Below are 25,623 nucleotides of genomic sequence, written 5' to 3' on the forward strand. Positions count from 1 at the left end.
CTAGGCTGGCTGGCTAGCCAGTGAGCATGAGCTCAGGGATCCACCTGTCTGCCCACCTACTCCCCAGCCTTGACATGCTGAGGTGACATTGTGAGCCACTGTGTCCAGCTTCTATGTGGATGCTGGAGATTGAACTCAGATCCTTCTGCTGTGTGCAAGCACTTTACCCACTGGGCCTTTTCCTCAAATCCAGGGTTAACTTTAAAAATTCTCAGATTCATTTATCTAATCTGATCTATTTGCCACTTTTCAGGAATACATCTAAGCAAAGATAATAGAGGAAAAGAATAAAGATGAAAAAAATGGGGCAGACAGCTCAAGAAGCCTGTTTGAAGGTGAAAGTTGAATTTGCAAAAATATGCAACATACACTTAGACAGGTAGGGAACAGCTGAACCCGCAGAGTTAATTGAAGTTAAACAGAGTCTCTGGCCTAATATTTATGAATTGCCGCTTCTTTGGGGGAACTGCTGTCCAAATGCAGAAACACTTCAATTTAGATTTCTCTATTTATTCTGGTCATTGAAATTATTAGTTCAGATGAACCAGGTTAATAAAGAGTACAGAAGAAATTGGCTCTTTTTCTAACATCTTTCTTACTAGTTTTTTGTTTGTTTGTTTGTTTTTTAAGATTTTATGGGCTGTAGAGATGGCTCAGCAGTTAAGAGCCCTGAGGTCCTGAGTTCAATTCCCAGCACCCACATGGTGGCTCATAGCTGTCTATAGTGGGATCCAGTACCCTCTTCTGACGTGCAGACAGAGTACTCTTATATATAGTATATATAAATAAATATTTTATTTTATTTTGTATGTGTCTGTCTGTCTGTGAGTCAGTCTCTCTCTCTCTCTCTCTCTCTCTCTCTCTCTCTCTCTCTCTCTCTCTGTGTGTGTGTGTGTGTGTGTGTGTGTGTGTGTGTGTGTGTGTGTGTCTGTGTCTGTGTCTGTGTCTGTGTCTGTGTCTGTGCTCCTGAGTATAGGTGCCCATGAAGTCCAGAATAGGGTGTCAGATTCCCTCAAACTGGAATTAACACTGGTTTTGGGAACCAAACCCAGGTCTGCTGCAAGAGCAGTAAGCATTCTTAACTGCTGAGCCATCTCTCAAGCTCCTATACTGGCTTATTCAGTAAAAATCTTAGTAGAAACAGGACTAATTCAGTTTTGTTCTGTCAGTTTACAGAGAAACAGCACAACAGGTTGTTTTAAAACAGTGACAGGTGTCAGATGCCCTGTTGAATCCAACTCCTCCTTATCCTAGCCCTGCATCCTAGGCCAACTTACTTTTTTTTTTTTTTTGTGCCTCAAAATAGGGTGAGTCGTCCCTGTCTCTAAGCAGTTGTGAACCTGGGAAAGGATCATGTAAAGCTTGGTATGTGGCTGTTGTGCAGTGCTCATTCAGAACGGCAGTGCTGAGTGTGGTGACAGCGACTTCTAAAATATGGAACATGCTAGTGATCATGTTATTGTTGGCCTATTAAGTTTATTGTCTGTAAATTTTTGAGGCGGCCCTAAGTAAGTGATTTGGGTAATTTTGGAAGTGTGATAATATGATAATGATTCCTTGCATCTTTTTCATAATTGATTTAAACGCTTACTGTCTCGGTGTCCCAAGTGTAATGTGACTGGAGTTGTCAGATTCATCGAATGGGCCTTGAAAGCTGAGGATGTAGCTCAGTGGCAGAGTGCCTTCCAATGCTAGACTTTGGGGTTGATCTCCAATATGGGCTTTGAAATCTGAGTTATGTTGGATTTTAGCTTTAATACCACCTGTCACTAGTATGTAGAGTTTCCTTGGCTTCAAAATGAAACAATCTGACCTCAGGTACCAGTGACACAATACAGTCTCACTTCTGTGAATGTCTGTGGTAGGATTTCAATAAGCATGGACTTTTCTTCTGATCTTTGAAATAACAGTGAAACATAAAGGAATGTAATGCTATGCTTTAATGCATTACTGCCCTAGTGTGCCTAAGTTTTAGTTTGAGGTTATGTGCACCGCTATCATTAAACAGCACAGATAGTGTGTCTGCTTTTATAGCGCATAGCTAGGAACATGTTCACCAAAGTAATTTGTGCACATTAATAGGCCACAACTTGTCTAGGAGGTCAGCACACTCTTCACTGGCTTCTGGTACTCATTTCTAGAGTGGTGGTTCAGCTTGTAGGATTTAAAGTGATATTTTAACTGGTATAATTTTATATATTTTTTTTCCTGAGTCAAGGTCATTTATAAGAACATATTTCTATGTTAGAGGTTTGTATTAGAAAGGTTGAAAATTTTAAGCATGATACGAAATTGGCTTCTAAAACCAAACACTCTTTGAGACTTAGATGGTCTGTAAGAGTGCATGCCTATGTACTCTGAGAAAATGAGCAACCGTGGCAGTTTATGTGTGAAAACTCTCATGGTAATGGGCACAAAGAGTGAGTGATCTCAAGCCAGAGTTATTAATTAAGTACCTGCTATGTCCAAGGACTGTCTAAACCCTGCTGTCATGAAGCAGATAGTTGCTTGGTAAACATTTTGGGAAATAAGTTGCATTTCAAATGTAATAAGATAGTTTTGATTGTCCTCTTTGCATAAGTATTGATTTAGATTTGGGGAGATGGAGAAAATGGTCTTCAGAAACCTTTAGATACTCACAGATTAATTACATGGTATCACTTGGAGATGCACGGACAGAAGGTAAGAGAAGGCTGTGCCGAAGGGGCCTTTGTGCACCTTCTGCAAGTATGGCTAGTCTCTGGATGACAGGAAACGGTTGCTGGGTTTCTGACTATGTATTTATTCTATGTTTCCCTTTCTTGTGAATGCTTACCATGTTTTTAAAGACTGATAGAATTTTACCTCTGGGTAATATTTATCATTTAAGCATAGCTTATCAAACTTGCCGGTTTCTTATTTCTGATGCCCCTCTACCCCCACCCCAATGCTTCCAATGAACTGCTACTTTTTGTTTGTGGAATGTGGTACTTAACTTCTCAACCTCTATTTTGAATTGTAAACTCTTAAGTATATAAATAGGTTTTTAATAATGACCATGATTCATTTTGTATCTCAGTTGACTTAAGGCTCTCGAAATAAAACAAACAAACAAATAATTGGAAAGAAAGAAAATCTGCATGTTGACTGTCTCTCTTGTTTTACAGGTATCCATTGCTATGATGATAATGAAGGCCTTATTCCCAGCAGACACGCTTATATGAGAAGACCTATTTCAAGCACTTTAAGTATTTTTCCCTTTGTTGCACCAGCATGGCAGGGTTCAAGCGAGGATATGATGGAAAAATTGCTGGATTATATGATCTGGATAAAACCTTGGGTCGAGGTCATTTTGCTGTGGTTAAGCTTGCCAGGCATGTGTTTACAGGAGAAAAGGTGGCAGTGAAAGTGATTGACAAGACGAAGCTAGACACCCTAGCCACTGGCCATCTGTTCCAGGAAGTGAGATGCATGAAGCTAGTGCAGCACCCAAACATTGTCCGTCTTTATGAAGTCATAGACACCCAAACCAAACTGTATCTCATTCTAGAACTGGGAGATGGAGGAGATATGTTTGATTACATAATGAAACACGAGGAGGGTCTTAATGAAGACTTGGCCAAGAAGTATTTTGCTCAGATAGTTCATGCTATATCTTACTGCCATAAACTCCATGTGGTTCATAGAGACTTAAAACCGGAGAATGTAGTCTTCTTTGAAAAACAAGGTCTTGTGAAGTTGACAGACTTTGGCTTCAGCAACAAATTCCAGCCAGGAAAGAAGCTCACTACAAGCTGTGGATCTCTTGCCTACTCTGCTCCAGAGATCCTGCTTGGTGATGAGTATGACGCCCCTGCAGTAGGTAGGTGAATGCCCAGGGTCACCCACTGAGGCTCTGCCAGCTGCTGTTAGCTGGTTGAGTTGGTTGTTTATAACTGAAAATAATTCCAAAGAGAATTTTGATTATATGTGTTTTACTTAACGAATTAGGTTTCATGAATTACGTGTGTTCCTAAGCCAACAGGCAGGTTATTTCAAACTTACAAGGGCAAATGTCTAAGAGTATTTTCAAGACAAAGATAATGAGAGTATTGTTGAAGGGAACCTCTCAGGGCACCCATTGTAGCTTTTTTCTTAAAGTGTAAATTCATTTCCTTCTTGTCTTCTTAGATTGTTTTCCGGCAGTGGCCCTGGCTGTCCTTTTCCTGCAAATGTCCTTTAACAGTCATGTCACACCCACATTGGGGCAATAACATGAATATTACAGTATTAAGAATTAGAGATTGGACTCAAGCTAACTGTGACCCTGAATACGTAACTGACCTCCCTGCTTACTTCTTCATTTGTAAAATGGATAGCTTTCCCGTGCTGCCATTTTGTTTGCTTTTTCATTGTTCAGATGGGAACTTTGCCCCAGTGCCACAGAAACGAAGGGCAGAAGGGGGAAACTGCTGTGCCACATGCCTGTCTCTGTAGGGTTATGGTAGGAGCAGCCCTTAGCATTCCCAGCTGCCCTTGCCTTCTCCCCTATAACCCTTGTGCAGAATCACCTGTCTATGGTGGAAGCACTTGCTGCTTTTCAGGTTCCATCAGCTTTGTCCTCTTGGGACTGTATCAGTTGTGAAGGTCATACAATAAATTGTTTTGACTTGAAAGAATTTGTTGAACTGAAGGTGTCGTCAGCTTTAAATTTTATTTACTCTCAGAGAAGTGTATTCTGACATTACATGCACATGACATCAGACTTCATAGACTAGTGTTACAGTGTGAGCTGCACACAAGAGGTTAAGTGCTGACAATAACATGCTGATATGTTAGATTGCCTATGTCACAGTAAAACACACTGGCGAGACACTGACTTTCCTGTTAGACTGTCGTGTTCTGGAAAAGAAGGGACAGTGGCTGGCCTCTCCCTTCAGAGCCAACCAGGTTTCACTGCAGCCTTTTGTTAGAGTATTTGAGCCAAAGATTTTGGTGAGTAAAGCCATTTAAATCAGAAAATAAAGCTGGGTTGACAGAATAGCATGGATGTAAATATGTAAGATGCCTTCCTGCTTTTCCACATCTGAAGTGAGACCAAGTCAAATGTTGTGAAATCAGGAACTGTTACATAATTTAGAAGACAGTTTGGCAATACCTTGGTAAAGAAAGATGTACACATCACGTGACCAAGTAGCGTGTGTGTGTGTGTGTGTGTGTGTGTGTGTGTGTGTGTGTGTCTGTCGCGCGGCACACACACACACACACAGGAGGATGAAATACTGGCCCGGTGGTGGTGGTGGCGATGGTGCACATATCTTTAATCTCAGCACTTGGGAGGCAGAGGCAGGCAGTTCTTGGAGTTTGAGGTCAGCCTGGTCTACAGAGCAAGTTCCAGAACAGCCAGGACTACACAGAGAAGCCCTGTCTGGGAGGGTGTGGGGTGTGCACGGGGAGAGGCTTTGGAACATAGCCTTGTGCATGCCTGGCCCAAGCACGTCCCCCCCACTCAAGAAGCCTGATCACATTACTGCTAAATAAATTGTTCAGTATTCCACTGAATTTTGTAGGTTGGTGAAAATGCAGCACGTGTGTCATAGTGATGGCTTTCCTTAAGTGTATGTAAGGGCAGAAAGCAAATTGTGTAAAGCACAATGTGATGGCATGTGTTGAGGGGCGATGCATACACCACAGAATGAACACGGGAAGTTTTGTATTTCTGTTCTATTTGGTATTTGGCATTAATACACTGATGCTCTGGCATTTTCATTGTATATTCTCTTCTTCTCCCCCTTCTCCTCCTCTTCCTCTCTTCTTTGTCCTCCTTCTATCCTAAATATTGCATAATGAAACTTAAGAAAAGTTAAACAAAAAGAAATGTTTGGGAGAATGTTGCCCAAGTTGGTGAAGTGTGCGGTGGTTTGGGTTCATAGGTTACTTCTTTATCTTTATTATTTGTGTTGGTTTTAACTGACCCTGTGCAATGTGATAGGGATAAATACAAAATTGCTCTTATAAATGAACCAACAGTTTTCTTCCTGTTAACATGCTATCTGTTGTGCCAAAACTAGTGATGTTTTGGCAAAATGGTCATAGGCAAACCCTGCCACTGTGAAATTAGCAGGTGTTGCCGGGTGAAGACTGGGCTCTGCAGTTCTTTCTTTGCCTTAAGGCTTAGCTCTATTTTCATTTTATTTTTCAGGGAATCAGATTGGTTTTAATTATTAGCTACACCTTTGTTTTCTATGTAAATTTTCTTTTCCCTGATACTTTCCAGGCTTGAGTTGCCCCTCTTTTATGGTGTCTTGGAAACTTCTGTAAGTGCCTTCATTTCTGATGCGCATTAAACCGGTGCTGCCCTCTGCTGCAGTCTCTGCCTTCCCAAGCATCTCACTGTGGAGATATTGTTCCACTGTTTGATTTCCTGTTGTGCATTAAAGCCATTTAGAATGAGTTCTTTTTTTAATTCAAGGGCATAAAATTTGCCTTTTAGCTTATTGGTTTTTAATATCTAATTTTAGTTCATTGAAGTTAATGAATATACCCAATTGGGTTTTGCTTTGGGGAATATTTTTGGATTTTTTTTCTCATTGGCTTGATCATAGTAATTTTTACAGTGGTTACTTGAGAGTTTCCTGTGTGATTAAAGTGTTTGTGTTTTGGGTGCATGAAGAGTTTTATACATGAAGGTGTCCATTGTGTGATCTGTTCCTCTGTAGCCTCTGTCTTTCCCAAAGGAATGATGGCATTTCCCACTCTGTCTGTGAATTGTTAGGATTAGCTTTCGCTTTGTGCATGCATGCTGCTTTAAAGCTGTGTGAAGTTTGAGTTATAAGTGTATTTCCCATGATGAGGTACACCTTTGCTGTTATAAAAACAACTTGTGTGTATGGTTACTCAGCTATACCTCAGTTCTGCTTATTCGTCTGTACTTTAGTTATTGGTATTTAGGTTTATATCCTTTCAGTAATATATAGCTTTTCCTTTTGCATATAATCTGTGAGTGTTTTAAAGAGGTGAATTTAGTCTGTGTTATTGCTGGAATATTTGAATTGACTTGATTCTTTGTTGTTGTTCTCTTATGTGTCACTTTCCCCATTTTGTTAGATTACCCAGGTTTCTTTTCCCTGTTGTTTTTTTGTTTCCTTTTCTTTGGCTTTTACTCTCAATGCCAGAGTTTCTCGTTGTCTATATTATTTCTCCTCTCCTGCAGTTAAGAAACTTTAGTAGTGGAATTTTGAGTTGCTTCTGTTTGTTTAATGTTACTTTTTACTTATTTTTACAAATGTCTTGTCTTCCCTGTCCTTCACTTGGATATTTTTTTTTTTTTGTTTCTTTTCTTTTCATAATCCTTTCATGGAGGATTTGTGAATATCTTTGTCTTACCTAAAAATGTACTCACAATGATACTTTTGCTGGTTATAGAAACACATTCTAATTAATTTTCCTCCTAACTTTTAGATGTTTTCTGCCATCCTTTTGCTTCTAAAGTGCCCAGCTGGGTGTCTGGCGTGAGACTGGTTTTGTTTCTTGTCACTGGTTCTGTGTTACTCAGCTGTGCTGTGTTTTCACTTGTCTGTAAGCACTCCATTAAGTGGGTTTATCTGGGTCTTTATTCTTCTGCTTTGTGACCTGATTCTTCTTACACTCATTTTTCTTGGGTTTGAGGGGACATTAGTTGTTTGTTATCTTGTATTTCTGAGATTTTCAAATAGCTTACCTGTGAATATGTTTTCTTAGTGTTACAGTCTCATTGTAGTGGATAGAGAAAAGCAGGTTGTGCACCTAAGTGGGAAGTCTTGGTTTTTGGACTTACTGTGTGGCAGATTTGGTATATCCGTTAGGTGCCATCCTCTTTTGCCAGTGCCCACGGTCCATTTCTCCTGCCTAGAGCATAGGTCTGCTAGGGCTCCTATGTAGTTGGAAGGTAGAAAAATCAGAACACCATCACTTGGTTCAATTCCTTCCTGTGTCCAGTGTAAGTCTCTAGAAAGGAACACTATAGAAAGTCCTGTGAGCTGGATTTGGGATTCCTCCTTCATTGGATGCTACCTACAGCCCCTTTTCTTCCAAGTCTAGGGAGTGTGGGGGGTGGGGTCAAGGACTGACTAGATCACGTTCTGGAAACTAATGCTCCTCTCATGTCTCTGGGCTTCCAGACAGCAGTGTCAAGGTGACTTCTTGTTGTAGAGGAAAGAAAATGATGGTGTTCAGAAAAGCTCTGAAATCTCTTGTTGAAATCTTGGGAGAACTGTGGGGAGGTTGCAGGGCGGCAGTGGAGAGTGGGGTTACCCTGTGGAGGAACAGGCAGGGGTTCACTAGGACTAATGGGGAGGAGGGGCCTGGCTGCTGGGAGTGTGGGAATGGGGCTTCACAGGGATATCTGGATACGCTTTTTTATTTCCCCAAACAGTGCTAGGAAAGCACTTACTCTTTAAACTGTGCTTTCAAGTTTTAGAACTCCAAGCTGTGAAACTCTGACATTGCTTAGGACTTCTCAACATCTCTAAAAGTTTCAAGTTAAAATTAAAATTGGCATTGAGACTTTTTAAAATCTCTTTTGAGATTTGGAGTCTTCCTGGGATTTTATATTTCTTGATCTGAAAACTTGTAGTTGTTTTGTTTTTGTTTTTTAAAACTCTTTGGGGGCCTGCCACCCAACTCCCAAGCAAATACACAGAGACTTATTCTTACTTTTGAATGCTCACCTTAGCTTGGCTTTTTTAGAGCCTGCTTTTCTAACTTAAATTATCCCATTTCTCTTTAACTACATTTTGCCTCTGGGCCTTTTACCTTTTTCTTTATTCTATAATCATTCTTCTTACTCCGTGGCTGGCTGGGTGGCTAGCCCCTGTGTCTTCCTCTCCTCCTTTTCTTGATCCTCCTCTACTCTCTAGCCTAGATTTCTCCTCTATTTATTCTCTCTACCTAGCAGCCCTGCCTATTTCTCTCTTCTGCCTAGCTTTTGGGCATTCAGGTCTTCATTAGACCAATCAGATATTTTAGGCAGGCAAAGTAACACAGCTTTACGTAGTTAAACAAATGTAACATGAAAGAATACAACACATCTTTGCAGCATTACAAATATTCCATGGCATAAATGAATGTAACACATCTTAAACTAATATTCCACAACAAAAACCTCAATATTAGATGTTTCCTAGTTTATGGACAAATATCTCAAAAACAAAATAACTAGTCTCTGCATTAATTTATCATGACCAGTTGTGGATTAAATAGAATGAAATCTAAATTACTTTAAGCATGGCTTTATATTAATATAATTCAAAAGTTTAGCTTCAGATTAAGCATGTAGCTCTTTTGGGGGGAAATACCTGTGTATGTATACTCTGCAGTGTTTCTTATACTCATGGCTCTGCATTTAATGATGATCATCCCATCATGAATGTGTGTACTCATACATATTAATAAACAAAAGGTAGAATTCTTCCTGAGTCTGTGCTCCATCCTGCATCTAAGTACTGACTTTACATGCTCTCTGTAAACTGGGATATAGCCAGGAGCAACCTCAGCCAGAGACCTGTGCATTGTGGTCCTTTACTGTGAGGGTTGAATGCTTTGTTCCTGTCTTCAGAAACAAGGCATGGATGTCTAACTGCTATTCCTAACAGTGTCCCAAAGCATAGTGGGAAGGAATAAAACTGTCTCTACTTGTAGTTGACATGGTTAACTACCTAGAAAATCTCAAGAAGTCTATGGAAAAATTACTAATAAATGAGTTCAGCTTACAGGACTTAAAAATCATAGAAATCTACAGTTCCATAAAACTGTAGAGGTCGAAATTTAAAATAGTAATATTTATAATGAAATACATAGGCATGTGTGTGTGTCAACATATCTAACTGAAAGTGATGAAAATGCTAATGGGAAAACCCAAAGATCTGAGTAAGTGAAGAGCATGCTCCATTCACTGACTGGGGAGTGCAGTGTAGATGTTCACCCTGTCCACAGTGATCGGGTCAGCATAGCTCCCAGCAGATGCCACACAGCTCTTTACACATCGAGATATCTTAAGTCTGTAGGGAAAGGCAGAGGGCCTAGAACAACTAACCTGGAAAAAAGTAGTAACCAGGGTCATGGAGGAATCACTAATACAACCAGACTTAGGAAATTATGGCAGCTTCGTAGAAAACAACATGTACACTTAACCATGCAGCTCTGTAGTTACTCCTGGTATGCACCGGAGAAAATAGCTGTGCTCACATAGACCCACAAGTCCACTAGTGGGGAAGAGCTACACTACCCACACCATGGGGTCTGTGCAGCAATAAAAGATGCCCACTCTCTCCACCTTATTCTTGAGACAAGAGTCTCTCACTGAGCCTCTGTATAGTCTGTTGCTGAAGGCAAGTATTCCCTTGGAGGGATTCCTGGATCTGGGTTGAGGCTGTAGTTTCAGGCAACCACCAATCATGTGAAAACAGTGTGATTCATTTCTTGTAAAATTTGTTAGATCCTGGGCATTGTTTAGAGACTTTATCTTTTAGTCAGAAACAAAACCTGACTGCTTCTGGGCATCATGGCTCATCCTGTAATCCCTAGCACTAGGGAAGCTGAGACAGGACTGTGGTGAATTTAAGGCTAACCTAGGCTGCATAGTGAATCACAGGCCATCCTGGACTATAGAGTGGTCAGCACAACTCTCAGGATTGGTTTCCTGTGCCTTCCTGACACAGGCACTCTCTCTCTCTATTAGGTGGTTCTGATTGCATCTGCTGTAGTCACTGCTGTTGATTATACTCTGGGCCTGGGTATGTCTGTGGACTTTCTCGTCTCCTGTTCCTTTGCCTGGAACAGAATAGTCTTGCCTAGGATTCTCCTGAATATATGTCACCAGGCCTGTGAAGCCCTTCCCCATAGGTGGAGACCCCTGCATGGCCAGCTCTCTGGGCTCTGTTACCTCCTGCAGTTCCTGACACAAAAGCCCTCAAGACCACTGATGTAACTGCCTCACTACTTCTTCTTTTGGAGAGTCCCAGAATGCCTTGCTCTGTGCTGTGGCTGCTGTCCTATGGGGACATTTGGCCTTAGTTCCTGGCTGCCTCTGGCTGTGGGAGAAAGAGTATCTGAGGTACTTTCTACTTTGGAAATCTGCCCTCAAGGGAATTTCTAAAATGTTGGCTGCCATGGGAAAATGGGAAGAAAGGGTGAGTCTGGGACCTTTGCACACATGTTTTCCCACATGTTGGTTTTAGTTATATTTAACTTTCAGAAGGTTGTTTACATAGGCATACTAGGTCAGCTTTTAAAGCTGATATCTTTCTTCCTCTTTAAAAAAATGTAAACTAAAAAATGAAAGTGCTGGTATTTATTTCATACTTGACTAGTGTTTGTGTTAAAAAAAAAATGTAGCTTAGTTGGTAGAGCACTTGCCTAACATGCACAAGACCCTGGGTTCAACCCCCCAGTGCTATGTAAAACTGGATTTTGTCCTGACAAGGCACTCTGGAATCCCAGCACTCAAGAGATGGAAGTGAGGTTCAGAAGTTAAAGATCATAACCTCTGCACCCCATCTTTCTTTTCCATATCAGTGTGGACACAGGGCAGGCCAGAACTTCAGAAGCATTTTCAGAACAGGCAGGCAGCAGCCATTTTAACTTAGATGCAGAATGGACTCAGTTTCATTCCAGGTCCCATGCTCAAACACACACACACACACACACACACACACACACACACACACACACACGCCTTTGTTGAGATGGGTTTGGTATGTAGTCCAGGCTGACCTCCAGCTCAAAACCGTCTTGTCTGAGCTTTGTGAGTGTGAGATTGTAAGAGTGGGACTGTGTTTTCTGTTGTTGTTTTTTTAAGCTATATTTATGTATGAAATGTAAGCCTTTTGACAAAGAAAATTTGACAAAGAAAAACTGGCTTGTAAAACAAAGAATTTAGTGGTTAGAACAATTAAATTAAAACATTTGAAGTGCCATATTCTGTAGTTCTCTGAAGTGTTCGAAGACCATCTATCTATCTAAAATATATCTCTATTTGACCTTGAAAACATACCTAACACGGCCACAGATTTGATTGTTATAGATGACTAACTACTAACCTGAATTTCTTATTATTCTAAATAGCTTTCGAGGACTAGAACTTTACATTACATTTTTAAATGAGCTGCATAGGTATAATACCTTAAACGAGTAGAAACATATCTACAGTATATTCTAACATAATAACCTTAAATTTGTATCAATATACAAAAATACCTTAAACAAGAGTAGAAACATAAATGCAGTATTTTCTAACAAAAAATCTTAAATTTGTATCAGTATAAAAAAAATCCATCCAATGTAAATATTTGAGATTAATAGTTGATTTCAAGTTTAAAAGTAGATTTAAAAATTTACACTTTTATCCTATCATTCCTATATCCCCCTATTTTCTTTCCAGAAAGAGATCTCTGAATCTAATCTCCTTTGCTTAGTTTCTTTTCCCCTGGCTGTGACCAGTAACAACTTGAAACCAACCCCTCCCCGCAAAAAAATGGTAAACTCCCACTGAACAACCAGAACTACCCACTCTACCTCTTGGGAATGTGGGCGTTGTGTTCTTAAAATTACTTCCTGTTGTCTGGGGATGACAGCATCTTTAGGGAACTCTGAGAAAACTGAGATAATGGTCAAGTCCTGGGAGAGCTAGCTGTTTTTTTTGTTGTTGTTGTTCAGTCTCTGTGTGATGGGAAAGTGTAGGGCTTATCCAAAGTTCTGGCTAGCATAGTCTGTGAGGCTGGACCATCTCAGCTAGCAGATTTGAAGTTGTTCTGGATGCAGATTTTTGAGGAAACTGCAACAGAGGCATTCTGAGAGGCTGGATCACCTGGGCTACTTGTCTTCATTGGTGTCTGGTCTTTTTTTCTGAAAAAAAAAATACATATCTGCATTAACACAAGTATGGAATGTACAGTGTGTGTAAATCAGTTAAAAATAATTTTTTGTTCTATGTGTGAGCAGGTAAGGGGCATCTGTCAACTATATAAGTCTGTTTAAACTGCATAACCAAACTATAATATAAATTTCCAGCCATGCAATATGAAAGGATGGCATGTAATAATAAGTCGTGAAGACTCTGTAGTTAACAAGATTTATCTTGTCTCATTCAGTCTTAGAGCTGTTCCCATGTCAAAGAATCAGCTTATACGTCACCTGTCTTGTAGTTTTTCTTGGTTTCTTCCTTCATGTCTGTGGCCAAGATCAAATCTGGTCTTTATTAATTTTGAAGGAATCCATAGCTCTTTGTTTCCTGTGAAAACAAAGGCATAATCTCTTCCCCAATGTAACACATTTTCTGACTTCCACTCTGAAGTTAAGCCATTCTTAAAATATATAGGCTGATCTAATTTAGTAGTTTTTCCCCCACAATTCAGTATCTCTCAGCAACTGCTGTTTTTTGTTCATTAGCATTTAAAAAAGTTCAAAGTCAACAAAGCACCATATAGGATCCAGACGACCTGTGTATTTCCTATCCTTACGTGGCTTATTGCAGCTTATTTTTATATTACTTTACTCTTTCTTTAAAGATTTTACTTTATTATTTATAAAATGTTTATTTTTCTATGACTGTCTATGCCCAATTTCTTTTCTTTCTTCAGCATCTAAGGACATTTTTAAGCATACTGCATCTGTTCAGAGGTTTTTTCAGTGGGGACCTGGGTTTACTAAGCACCTGCAGCATTCTTTGACCATGTGAACCAAGCCTTAAGCTGTGGCTAGGCTACCTGCTGTGCTGCTTTGCTTAGTACATGCTGCTGGCACTCTGCCCCCTTCAGGTTCATGGCACCAGTGGTAGCCACACCTAACCATCCCAACTCTGGGAAGTTGCTGAGCCCGCTTTTCAGAGTCCCTGTGAGCATCAGCCAACTGTAGTGAGTGCTTGTGGAGAGGCCCAGGTGGCGACTGCAGCGCTGGCTGGCGTGACGTCTTCTGTATTCTTGTGCCACATGTTGGAATGCCAAATGTGGTTGGACTTTCTTTGGGACTGCCAGCTCCCCAGTAATGACATAGAGACTTATTACTAATTATAAAAGCTTGGCCTTTAGCTTAGGCTTGTTCCCAACTAGCTCTTACAACTTAAATTAACCTGTTTCTATTAATCTGTGTTTTGCCACGTGGATTTTTACCTCTCCCATTCTATGTGTCTGACTTGTTTTGCATCTCTCTCCACCTCTCTTCTTCTCAGAGTTCCTCTTTCCCCAGAAGTTCCACCTATTCTCTCCTGCCTAGCTGTTGGCCATTTAGCTCTTTATTAAACCAATCAGAAGGTGCCTTTCTGCACAGTGTGATCAAATATCCTGCAACAGCTGACTGGAAGGATAGTTTATTTGGGAGAGAAGAAATACCAGACCCCTTGCTATGCAGTCTGTCAAATGAATTCTAGTTCAACTAAGGGTTTGCATATGAAAATTTAAGGGGGAAATTGGAGCATTAGTCTATGCTTGGCCTTTCTGAGCAGATAGAGTCTCATTAAACAACTTAAGTAAGTAGGCACTGTAGAAGAAAATGTTTAATCTTACAAGTGATTATAGTATTCAGGATGTAATATGAAACTATAGTGATCAAGATTGTGAAGCGTAAATATAATGAAAGAACAGAGTGGAAAGTCCATAAATAATACACATATATAGTCAGCTACTTCTCAGAGGAAAAGGTGCTGTGGATATCGCTATATGTAAATAAACTCTGATTGGCCAATAGCCAGACAGGAAGTATAGGCGGGACTAACAGAAAAGAAAATTGAGGGAACAGGAAGGGAAGAGAGAGACTGCCTGGAGCCGCCGCCAGGACAAGGAAGATGTAAGGTACCAGTAAGCCATGAGCCATGTGACAAAGTAAAGATTAATAGAAATGGGCTAAATATAAGAGTAAGAGCTAGACAATGACAGGCCTGAGCTAATGGCCAAGCAGTTTAAATAATGTAAGAGTCTGTGTGTTTATTTTATAAGTGGGCTCTGGGACTGGCGGGACTTGGTGGCAGGAGCTAGAGAGAAATTCTCCAGCTACAAAAAGGTGCCAGTGTGATTCAGTAGAGAAAGACAATTTTTCAGTATGGTTGCAAACAATGAAAGAGGGTTCAGATAGTATCTTACACCATTTGTATAAGCTCAGCTTGCCTCATAGGTCAAATGTAAGTCTAGAGAACTAGAAGAAAACATGGCATCCTTTGTAATCTTAGCTAAAGGTGTTTTAGATGTCACAACAAAAAAACATGATCCATAAAAGAAAAATATAAACCGGATTTCATTAAAATTTACTCCAGCTTTTTAAATGATATTGAGTCATAAGCTGAGAGAAAATACTTACAAATCACTTATCTGATAAAGAACTTGTTTCCAGAATGTATTAAACACTCTCAGCTAGTGGTAGTTGGGCATGGCGCCTGAAGCAGGAGGATCATGAGCTGGAGGCTAGCCTGGGCTATACAGCAACATTCTGTCACAAAACACTATAACAGCAAAAAACAACTCAGTGATAAAAGGCAGCCGAGCTTTAAAATGGGCCAAAGGCACCACCTTTAATCCCAGCACTCGGGAGGCAAAGCAGGCAGATCTGAGTTCAAGGCCAGCCTGATCTACAGAGTGAGTTCCAGGATAGCCAGGGATACACAGAGAAACCCTGTCTCAAAAAAAAAAAAAAAAAGACCAGAGACTTGTATAGACAGCTCACCAAGGAAGAGGAGATGCCAAGTGAACACACCTAGGCACTCTGTCTGTCCCATTGGCCGCTCAGGAAATGCAGGCTGAAAACCACACCTGTTAGAATGGCTGTCATTTTTTAAACTGATAATAGCAAGAAGTGACAGGAATACTCAAGCTCAGCTTGAGTTGACTTGAACGGAACAACCCAAACTCTGGCTCATTTCTGGTGGAACCATCGAATCAGGTTACCTCTTTGGAACTATCTCACATTAATAGTCTACACTCACCTAGCAAGCACCCAGCAAACAGACTCTTGGGCCCTTACTCAAGTCAAGTGAGCATTTATGTTAATATAATAGTCTGTAAACAGCTGGGGATGTAGCTCAGTGGTAGTACTTGCCCTGGGTTCAATCTCCAACTCTGCCCCCCCCCAGAAGCCTGTAAGCAAAACCAGTGCCTTTAGCTGTATTATTCACAGTTGCTCCAGACTGAGATAAATGTAGAATAGCTATGCAATGGAGTGCTCCTGATCAGGAGTCTCATGCTCTAGAGAAACCACATGCCTGCAAAGCTTAGAGGACACAAAATAGACCGTGGGGTTGCATTTTGGGCAGGGGTTGACCACAGGGTAGCACTAAGGAACTGTGCAGGGTGATTCAGTGAAGCTGCTGTCCACCTGACTGTAGTATGGTTATGTAACTACATTTGTCAGGACTTGCTGAATGTACCTTATAAATGGTGAATTGGGATGTGTGTAAATTATACCTTAAAGAACTTGGGGGAAATGATGAGCATTATAGTATCTTTAATAGGCTAGTATTCAGGATTGTCTGTGACATAAATGAGCTTGGGGGCCTCCCAACAGGCTGCCAGTAGGTCTATCTTACTGGCAGTAAATATTCTTTACTTTCATAATCAGAGAACAGTAAATGTTCACTTTACAATCAAGAAGTAGGTGGTTATTTTTGAAAGAGCTCTCTAGCTAAATTTTTTATATGAAGACACGATCTGAAGGAGTCAACCAGGTTATATATTTGCTATAATTTCTAGAAAGACATATAGATTGTTTTTTTAATAAACAAACAATGTACGTTTGTATGCCACATGTCTAGTTAAGGTGTCAGGTGTGGAGAATTGACCCAAAGAAACATTTCAAGAGTGAATACATTGATGTGTGACTCTTGTAATACATGCTTATTTTAAAGTTTATTTTTCTTTCTCTTCAAACAAGGAAGTTGTCTTCTGGTGAGTTTAACATTGTAAGTTTTCTAGGGCAATGCTGTGTCCTTTTTAACGGCTGCTTCAGTTTTCCCAAGCTTCATTTTGTTTAACACTTGTGACTTGTAAAGGAAGCCTATTTGTCTCAGCTGAGTGTTTCCATGTAAAGGGATTTCTGCAGCTGATACTTCACTGGCTTTTCAGCCATCTTGAGTCACACCTTAGCTTTTATGCAGAATGCAGTTCAACAGAAGCAGACGCCAGCTGTTAAACCCAAGTATCAAGTTTGCACAGACTCCCAAGTTTGTCAAGTGCCAATAATGCGTACCCTAGTTGTGTTGTACTAACCAGACAAATGGAATTGGACCACATTTGTACTGACTTGAAGTACTTCTACTTTGTGTTCAGAGTCACACTGGTTGTATTGCCCAGCACTTGTGGGGGTTTGAAGTGTTTAGTTATTACCTGGAACCAGATTTGAAGTCACTGTGTCCTGACAGCATTCTCCAGTGGGTATCTCTTTGAAGGAGCATCCACACTGACACATCATGAAAGAGCATGCTCTCTGTGTGTTGCTGTGCCCATGCCCTTGTTTCCATGCTTTTTACTTTGATGATACAGACTTCTTAGACTCTTGGGATCAGTATTATAACAATATCTAGTGGTAGCTAGATATTTTCCTCTGTAGCTTGTAAAAGGGAGGTAGTCATCAAAAAGGTCTAATTTTGTAAAAGTATGAATTTGTAACTGAGTTCTTCACTGTAGTCTTTAGAAATATCTTGAGGGGTTATTCTGATTAGGTAGAGAATTGGAAGTAATCAAGGCATTCGGGTGGACTTTGGTACTGTAGCTGGGTGACTTCCTGTGTTTGCTCTAGCTGTGGTGTCTCCTTCACTAGGAACAAGCAACTCTCTCCTGAAGAAGGGAAATGGGAGTAGTCAAAGCAGCCACCATCACTGCCTGCTTCCCTGGTTAATGAGCATGGGATCAGTTCCCTCCACATGGTAGTGTTGAGATATTACACACACACCCATACACACACAGACGTAGACACACATTCATATGTATACATACATACAAAGATGGTCAATAGTCCTGGATTTAAAAAAAATGTTTTATGACAGCTGTATATTTTTGTAGAACACAGCTGGGTTTATCATCTGAGTTTTCTTAATCTTTGAAGCAATTACTTGCATTAAAATTTGAAATAATTCTTACTTCTATTGTTATAGAGAGATGATCTGTGAATCCCTTAAGGGGATCCTACAGATTGCTCCATCACACACAGAGACTCCCTGTCTCCAAGAATACCGACTATATTGAGACTGCCTTCTTTACAACCCTTTCATTCCTGTAAAGAATGTCACTCCCTACCCCCAGTCCTGCTCTGTAGCCAGAGGCAGCTGATATCCCCAAGAAGGTACCCGAGAAGTGGTGGAAGAAAGGGTTCGGCTCACAAAGCTGTGTAGGTTGGTAAGATGGCTCTCGCTCTGGCAGATGTGCTCCTCGCAGGAAGCTGTGCTGAAAGGAATAGCCTAGCTGCCTATCTCACCTTCGTTTATGACAGTTGTTTCCTGATGGTACTAGGTTTGTAAAGTGGGATATGAAGGAATGCTGAGTTGTTGTCTGCTGCCTGCAGGGTATAGATGTGTGTGTGTGTGTGTGTGTGTGTGTGTGTGTGCAAGCTTACAGTGTGGCTGGTAACTCTCTGGCCTCTTGAACTTTTCCATTTTGACTTGAGCAGACAAGTTTGTTTTTTGGAGGCTAGGAATAAGCACTGCCTGACCTTGCAGTCTGTGGCTTCCTTTTCCACAGTATTTGCAGAGCTGTGTTCTCCATGGTCTTAAGTTCACCTCAGTAGCCTGCTCAGCTGGGTCCAGGGGATGTGTTCTATATTCAGAGACCTCTGCACAATGGTGAAAAACTGTAATGACAACCCAAAGCTGATATTTCCTGGTGGTTGGTCTCCAAGCTAGAGGGCAATGTGAGGGACCTCAGGGAAGATGGGGGTTGTAGAGGGAGCTCTTTGAGAATTTAAGCACATGGTAGAATTGTGTTCTTGACTTGGGAGTCACAAGACCTATAGAGTAGTGGTCAGTGCTGTTTCCTTAAGCTTAGACACAGTATAGAAGTGCCATGGATGAGGCTGGGCTGCAGATGGGGACAATTTGGGGCAAAGTCCATAACTTAATTCAGGTAGCACTGATTTTTAGTTTCTAGGGACATTTAGATGCATTCAGGTCTCGATGGAAAGGAAGTGTGGAGAAGTAGGCTGGGATGATCATACTTCTTTTGGCTCTCTTAAAGGAAGGGCGTTTTCCCTTGAAACCATGCTTCAGATAGAAAATAGCTGAAACTGAGGAGGCAGAGATAGCTTGCTGCATGTGTGAGAGACCTGTCTGGGTTCCTCCACCCTCTTGGGCTTTGCTCTGGGTTTGCCCCTCAGTGCTGGGCATCAAACCCAGGGCTCTGCATATGCCTGGCAAGTACTCTATCCCTGAGCTGCAGCCTTGGCCCAGCCTCACTCTTAGCAATCTGTTAAGTAACCTGATAGTTCATTTGTGTGCTAGCCCTGGTATCCTTGGGACTAACCACAGGCCTTGTTTGGAGCAGGAAAGAGTCTTTAGTAACCAGCACTCTGGGTGATTTTGGATGCAGACCAGTAGTTTTTGCTGGGTAAATAGGAATTCAATGTGGTAAACCACAGGCAATTAGGTTGCAGACTGTCACACAGGAAACAAGGGACCCAGCGTTTATTGTGGGTCCCCAGGGTCCATGTACTTCTGAAAATAGTCCTGGGTGTCTTTGCACTGGTCACCTATTGGTTGCTAGTGAGTGCTCTTGGAGGAAAGGAATGCCATCTTAGCAGCGGTAGGTGGTGCTATAAGTGTTGCTGTTTCATTAGCAGTGGTTTTGGACCATTCTAGTTCTGTTTATTTATTGACTCATGACTAATTCTGTTAAAAGAAAGCTTGAGGGAAAATATAGCGGTTTCTATCAGAAACTTTTCATTCTTTCTATTTTTATTACTTTCTAATCTTTATTTTAGATAACTTACTTTAGAAATGATTTTTTTAAATTGGCATGTTCTTTTGTCTGTTTTGTTTTCATTTTGATCTTTTGGTAGCCTGCCTAAAAAGAGTTTCTAATACAAATTCTACACCAGCCTGAGAATCAGCATCGTTCAGCTGTATTGTGATAGATAATCCTCCTGTGTATCAGTAGGGGAGACTCCAGGACTCATTTGGAAACCATATTTCTAGTTCTAAGAGCAGCCAGTGATTCCCATACTCTGTAACATCGGACTTTGGATCTGTCCACTTCTTTGTGTGTTACCATGAAGTGAAAGACTGTTTTACATTTACTAAATGAGTATTTATTTTTCTATTTTTGTTAGCTAAGAGCCTTTATAGCTGGGTCTGAAATCAAAATGTCACTTGAAGTAGTAATATCTTTATTTGGTTTCGTAGATGCTTGCTGTTTGTTAACATATCTGCACAAAATCCCATTAATGAATTGTTTATTTATTTGTTTGTTTGTTTATTTAAATGAAGACAGTGTGGTGTTTTTCCTCTGTGTCCCACTTTCCAACAGTCTGGACCTGGATGGGGGCTCCTTGCAGTACCAACACCTTAGGCTCAGGCTGTCACCTACATCTTGAAAGTTTGTAGATGTAGTAAAATTTTTTAATGAAAAATAAAGTAGGACTGAAATGAATTTTTATTAAGATAATGTCACCTCCCTCTCCGACTTGTGAGAGGTAATTTTCCTGGTGTCATCTTTAGTGGCCTTCATGCCAGGCATCTGTTCCTGGGGACCTAATAAGCTTTTTTCAGCACTGTGATCAGATGACCCGAAAGAAGCAACTCAAGTGAGGAAAGATTTGTTTTAGGTCATGGTTTCGGGGCATTTCATTACATCATACCAGGAAAGGTATGGCCTAGCAACTCTCTGGTGGGAGTGTACAGCCGAGCTGCTCACAATGGTGAAGGAGCAGAGAGAGTAAAGCCTAGAAGCGGGGCCAGGTGTGCCCTCGAAAGCCGGCTCCTGCTGACTTACTTTTGCCAGCCTAACCCCCTAAAGGTGCCACAGACTTCAAAATAGCACCATAAGCTGTAAGTGCTCAGAACATGAGCCAGTGGGGAACAGTCCAGATTTAAGCCAAAGACTCATGACCATTTCTAATGTAAAATGTGTTCAGTCCCCACAGTTACATCAGTCCTACACTGTTCTGAGGTCCAAAGTTCAAAGTCCTTTTGAGACTAATGTCTCTTAGCTATGAACACTGTATAATAAAAAAGAAAGTGAAATATTTTCAATATGCAATGGTGTAGAGTAAACATTCCCTGTCTGAAAAGGAGGAGTAGGAGGAGAAAAAGGAAAGATTGGACCAAAGACTGAAACCCAGCAGGCACAACAAATCTGATAGCCCCATGTCTGGCAGCTGGAGCATGTGCTGGCATCATCTGTGTTCCTTCTTGTGGCCCTACCATTTGCAACACTTAATGACTCCGTGCTGGATAATTTTATGTCAGCTTGACATAAGCTAACGTCATCTGAGAGGAGGGAACCTCAATTAAGAAAACGCCTCCATAAGATCAGCTGTAGGCAAGCATTTAGGCATTTTTTTAATTAGTGATTGATGGGGACTGGCCCAGCCCATTGTGAGTGGTGCCATCCCTAGGCTAGTGGCCCTGGGTTCTATAAGAAAGCAGACTGAGCAAGCCGTGAAAACAAACCAGTAAGCAGCTTTCCTCTATGGCTTCTGTATCAGCTCCTGCCTCCAGGTTCCTGCCCTGCTTGAGTTCCTGTCTTAGTTAGGGTTTCTATTGCTGTGAAGAGACACCCTGACCATGGCAACTCTAATAAGGAAAACATTTAATTGGGGTGGCACATGGCAGCATGTAGGCAGGCGTGGTGCTGGGAGTAGGAGCTGAGGGTCCTACATCTTGCAGGCAACAGGAAGTTGGCTGAGACACTGGGCAGTATCCTGAGCATAGGAAACCTCAAAGCCCGCCGCCACAGTGACACACTTCCTCCAACAAGGCCATACCCACTCCAACAAAGCAACACCTCCTAGTAGTGCCACTCCCTATGAGATTATGGGAGTCAATTACATTCAAACTACCGCATTCCACTCCCTGGCCTTCATAAGCTTGTAACAATATCATATGCAAAATGCATTTAGTCCAACTTTCAAAAGTCCCGATAGTCTATCACCGTGTCAACAATGTTTAAAAGTCTAAAGTTCAAAGTCTCTTCTGAGATTTCTTTAGTCTCTTAACTGTAATCTCCTGTAAAATCAAAATCAAAAAGCAGATCACATACTCCCAACATATAATAGCACAGGATCTACATTACCATTCCAAAACACAGGGAAGAGAGCATAGTGAGGAAATACTGGACCAAAGCAAGACCAAAAACCAGCTGGGCAAACTCCAAACTCTACATCTCCATGTCTGATGAGAATCTTGTCAAGACAAGAGTCACTCATCTCTGCCTCTACTGTGCCCAGGACAGTTCCTGCTGTTGATGAGTAAGGATGCCTTTGAACATTTGTGTTAAACTTTTAGCAAGGTTTCAGTGTTTATCCGTTCACTGCCCATAGCAGCTTCATGGGGATATAGATTACTGTCACATTTTTTTCTTCCATTTTTCTGTGTGTGTGTGTGTGTGTGTGTGTGTGTGTGTGTGTGTGTGTGTGTGTGTATGTATGTATGTATGTATTCACATATGTGTGGATGCCCAAGGTTGATGTGCAGAGTTACCCATGATAGCTCTTCCACCTTATTCAGTAAAGCATGGTCTCTTAATCAAACCAGAGTGCCCTGATCTGGCTAATCTCTAGATACACCAGCACTCAAGGCTAATGCAGGTATAAGGGCCACAAGTTGAGATCAGATTGAGAGAGAACTCATCTCACAACAAAACAATGACAACAAATAGACCATGAAACAAATGTTGGAATATTCACAAATGATTTTAAAATGTGTGGATTTGGCTGGAAGGATGCTTCAGTGATTAAATGTTTACTCTGAAACTAGACCAGCTTATTTTGGGGATGCTATCTCCACTTTCCAAGAATAGATAAAGGAAGGCTATCATGCCCATTTGACATTTATGTAGGTTCTGGGGATACCAACTTGGGGATACCAACTCCATTCTTAATGCTTTCAGAGTAAACATTTAATCACTGAAGCATCCTTCCAGCCAAATCCACACATTTTAAAATCATTTGTGAATATTCCAACATTTGTTTCATGGTCTATTTGTTGTCATTGTTTTGTTGTGAGATGAGTTCTCTCTCAATCTGATCTCAACTTGTGGCCCTTATACCTGCATTAGCCTTGAGTGCTGGTGTATTAGGTAGGTGCCACCATGCCGGGCTAGTAGCCTGTTTTTATCATTTTTCTTTGGCCCTTATATTGTAAAAAGTAAAATCATTCAAGGACAAAAGAGAGAAGAAAAACATCTGGAATAGAAACACAGTCCTCGGTGTCCACAGAGGCTCAGTTCCAGGACACCCCATATCAACTCTAGAACACTGAAGTCCTTGTGTATCTATGATAATAGTACTGCTATGTGACTGTCTTAGCATTAACTGTCAACTTGACACAACCTAGAATCACATAAAAGAGTCTCAGTTGAGTAATTGTCTTTATTGGGTTGGGCTCTGGGCATGTCTATGAGGGATTGTCTTATTAATTGATGTGGGTAGCATTACCTGGGCAGGTGACCCTAGGCTGTATAAAAAAGCTAACTAATCATGAGCCAGAGAGTGAGCTAGCCCGCAGTGTTCTTCTGTGGCTTTCTGCCTTCAAGTCTCTGCTTGAGTTTTGGGCCTAACTTCCCTCAGTGATGACCTGTAACCCAGAGTGTCAGCCAGATAAATCCTGGGCTCTTGTAAGTTGCTTTCTGTCAGAGTGTTTCCTCACAGCAACAGAAGGCACTAGAACAGTGCCTTCACAGACATTCCCGTGTATATACTGTAGGGATCTGTAGATTCCTACACGATGCTGCTATATACATCGGTGAAGATACCTACCCTGTGGGTGATAAAGACAAAGCTGTGCATCCCTCTTCTTCATGGGAGGGCTGTCTACTTCTGAAGCTGTCTGCTGTGTTACCATGTGGTTCTTACCAAATGCTTCAAAATTTTGCACATTACCTAGTTAGGGCTGTATTCTAAGTTCCTCGGCTTCTAAGTGGTTCTGTATAGAGAAACGATATAAGCACTAGCCAGACTGTGGGGTCTGCTTGTTGTGTTGATCTCTTCATTAGTTGCCCCTCTAACCATGCAGTACACAAAAAGTGTTCATGTGCTAGAGAGCAAAGCAACTTATAGGAGGAAGATTTTATTGTGGGCTTACAGTTTCAGAGGGTGATTCCATGACTATCATGACGCTGAGCTGTTTGTAACTTCAGTTCCAGGGGATCCAACACTCATCTGACCTCCATGGTACTGCATGAATGTGGCATACATACATACATATAGGTAAAATACTCGTACACATACATATAAATCTTTTAAAAGTTGTACAAGGAGAGTTTAAGTTAAAAATCAGTTACATACATTTCTTTTAAAAACCTTATTAAGATCTGACTAGAATGGAGATTTTCAATACTTCTCAATGGCTATTTGTCATTACTGAAGTTATTTGAGTAAGAGATCTCTGAGGTCCAAGACCAAAACAGCCAGTGTTGAGAGCAGGGCCAGACACGTCCTAGGGATTAGACTGAGGGGTCTGTGTGTGTGCCTTAATTTCAGTGGCTTTTCATGAGCACACCCACAGCAAAGTGTGACAACACACCTGAGGCGGATTCTCACTCGGTGCCCTCCTTTTTCATTTGGACCAAGGAAATGATATTTGATTAACAATTTTAATTTTCTTAGCTTGGAACTTCCATTATTTGGGGTGTTTTAGGCTTACATGAAAACAGCAGTTGCCTATTAGCAGGTATGATGGCATGGCAGACCCCACGGTGCTTCAGTTCTCCTCTGAGCCCATGTATCCAGAAAGCTGCCTGAAGTGTGTGTGAGCAGATGTTAGTTCATGCAGTTTCACACTGGGCAGGGTCCTGTCAGGACAACAGCTTGTCCAAAACTGGGCAATACCTGGATAGTTTAATGACAAGAAACTTACCCCTTCTTCTTTAAAATACACACACACACACACACACACACACACACACACACACACACTTCTTAAATAATGTGTGTTGGGGGATGCACATATGAGTGCAGTGCCCACAGAGGCCAAGAGAGCATCAGATCCTCTGGAGCTGGAGTTACAGGAGGCTGTTAGCCACCATGTGGTGCTGGGACTCAAACTCCAGTCCTGTGCAAGAGCAGCCAGTGCCCCTCACAGCTGAGCTGTCTCTACCAGTCCCACATGTCTTACCCTTTCTGTTGAGCAGCTCTTACTGTTTGCAGGCTGAGCACTTAAACTTTGAGCCTTGTTCTGCTGTGTATGTGGCACAGACCCAGTTTGGGCGTTTGTTTGGTTTGTGTGATAGCCATATTTTGCTTGTCTTTGAGCTGCAGTTTTTTCATCTATAACTCTCAGGAATTGTGTGACCCAATTACCACCCCAGAGTGAGGCAGAGAACAACTGAGATAATGCTGACCTCAGGCAAATCCTTTCCAGCCTCACAGTTTTAATGCTGGGTGTGCTGTAGTCAGTTGGGGAAAGCAGACCTTGTCCCTTGGCTTAGAAGCCTGGGCACACTAATTTCCTAGTTCTCCTCCTATTAGGCAGGCTGATCCCTCTGGCTCTGTTGAGGTTTT

General features: G+C 41.3%; 1 protein-coding gene across 5 annotated transcripts in view; it reads left to right on the top strand.

Annotated features, from left to right (window-relative positions):
* Snrk (SNF related kinase) overlaps positions 1–25,623 on the top strand; it is a 54,605-nt gene that overhangs the window by 14,892 nt on the left and 14,090 nt on the right. For 2 of the 5 annotated variants that reach the window (XM_059268954.1, XM_059268958.1), the window contains exons 3-4: positions 254–379; positions 3,147–3,841. In XM_059268954.1, coding sequence (XP_059124937.1) covers positions 3,253–3,841 — 589 coding nt within the window. In that variant the 5' untranslated portion in view covers positions 254–379; positions 3,147–3,252. Of the gene's footprint in view, positions 1–253; positions 380–3,146; positions 3,842–4,837; positions 4,954–25,623 lie in introns of those variants that run through there. The other 3 variants (XM_059268955.1, XM_059268956.1, XM_059268959.1) reach the window with 2 other exon arrangements.

The sequence above is a fragment of the Peromyscus eremicus genome, chromosome 7, assembly GCF_949786415.1.
Source record: "Peromyscus eremicus chromosome 7, PerEre_H2_v1, whole genome shotgun sequence".
Classification (NCBI taxonomy): domain Eukaryota; kingdom Metazoa; phylum Chordata; class Mammalia; order Rodentia; family Cricetidae; genus Peromyscus; species Peromyscus eremicus.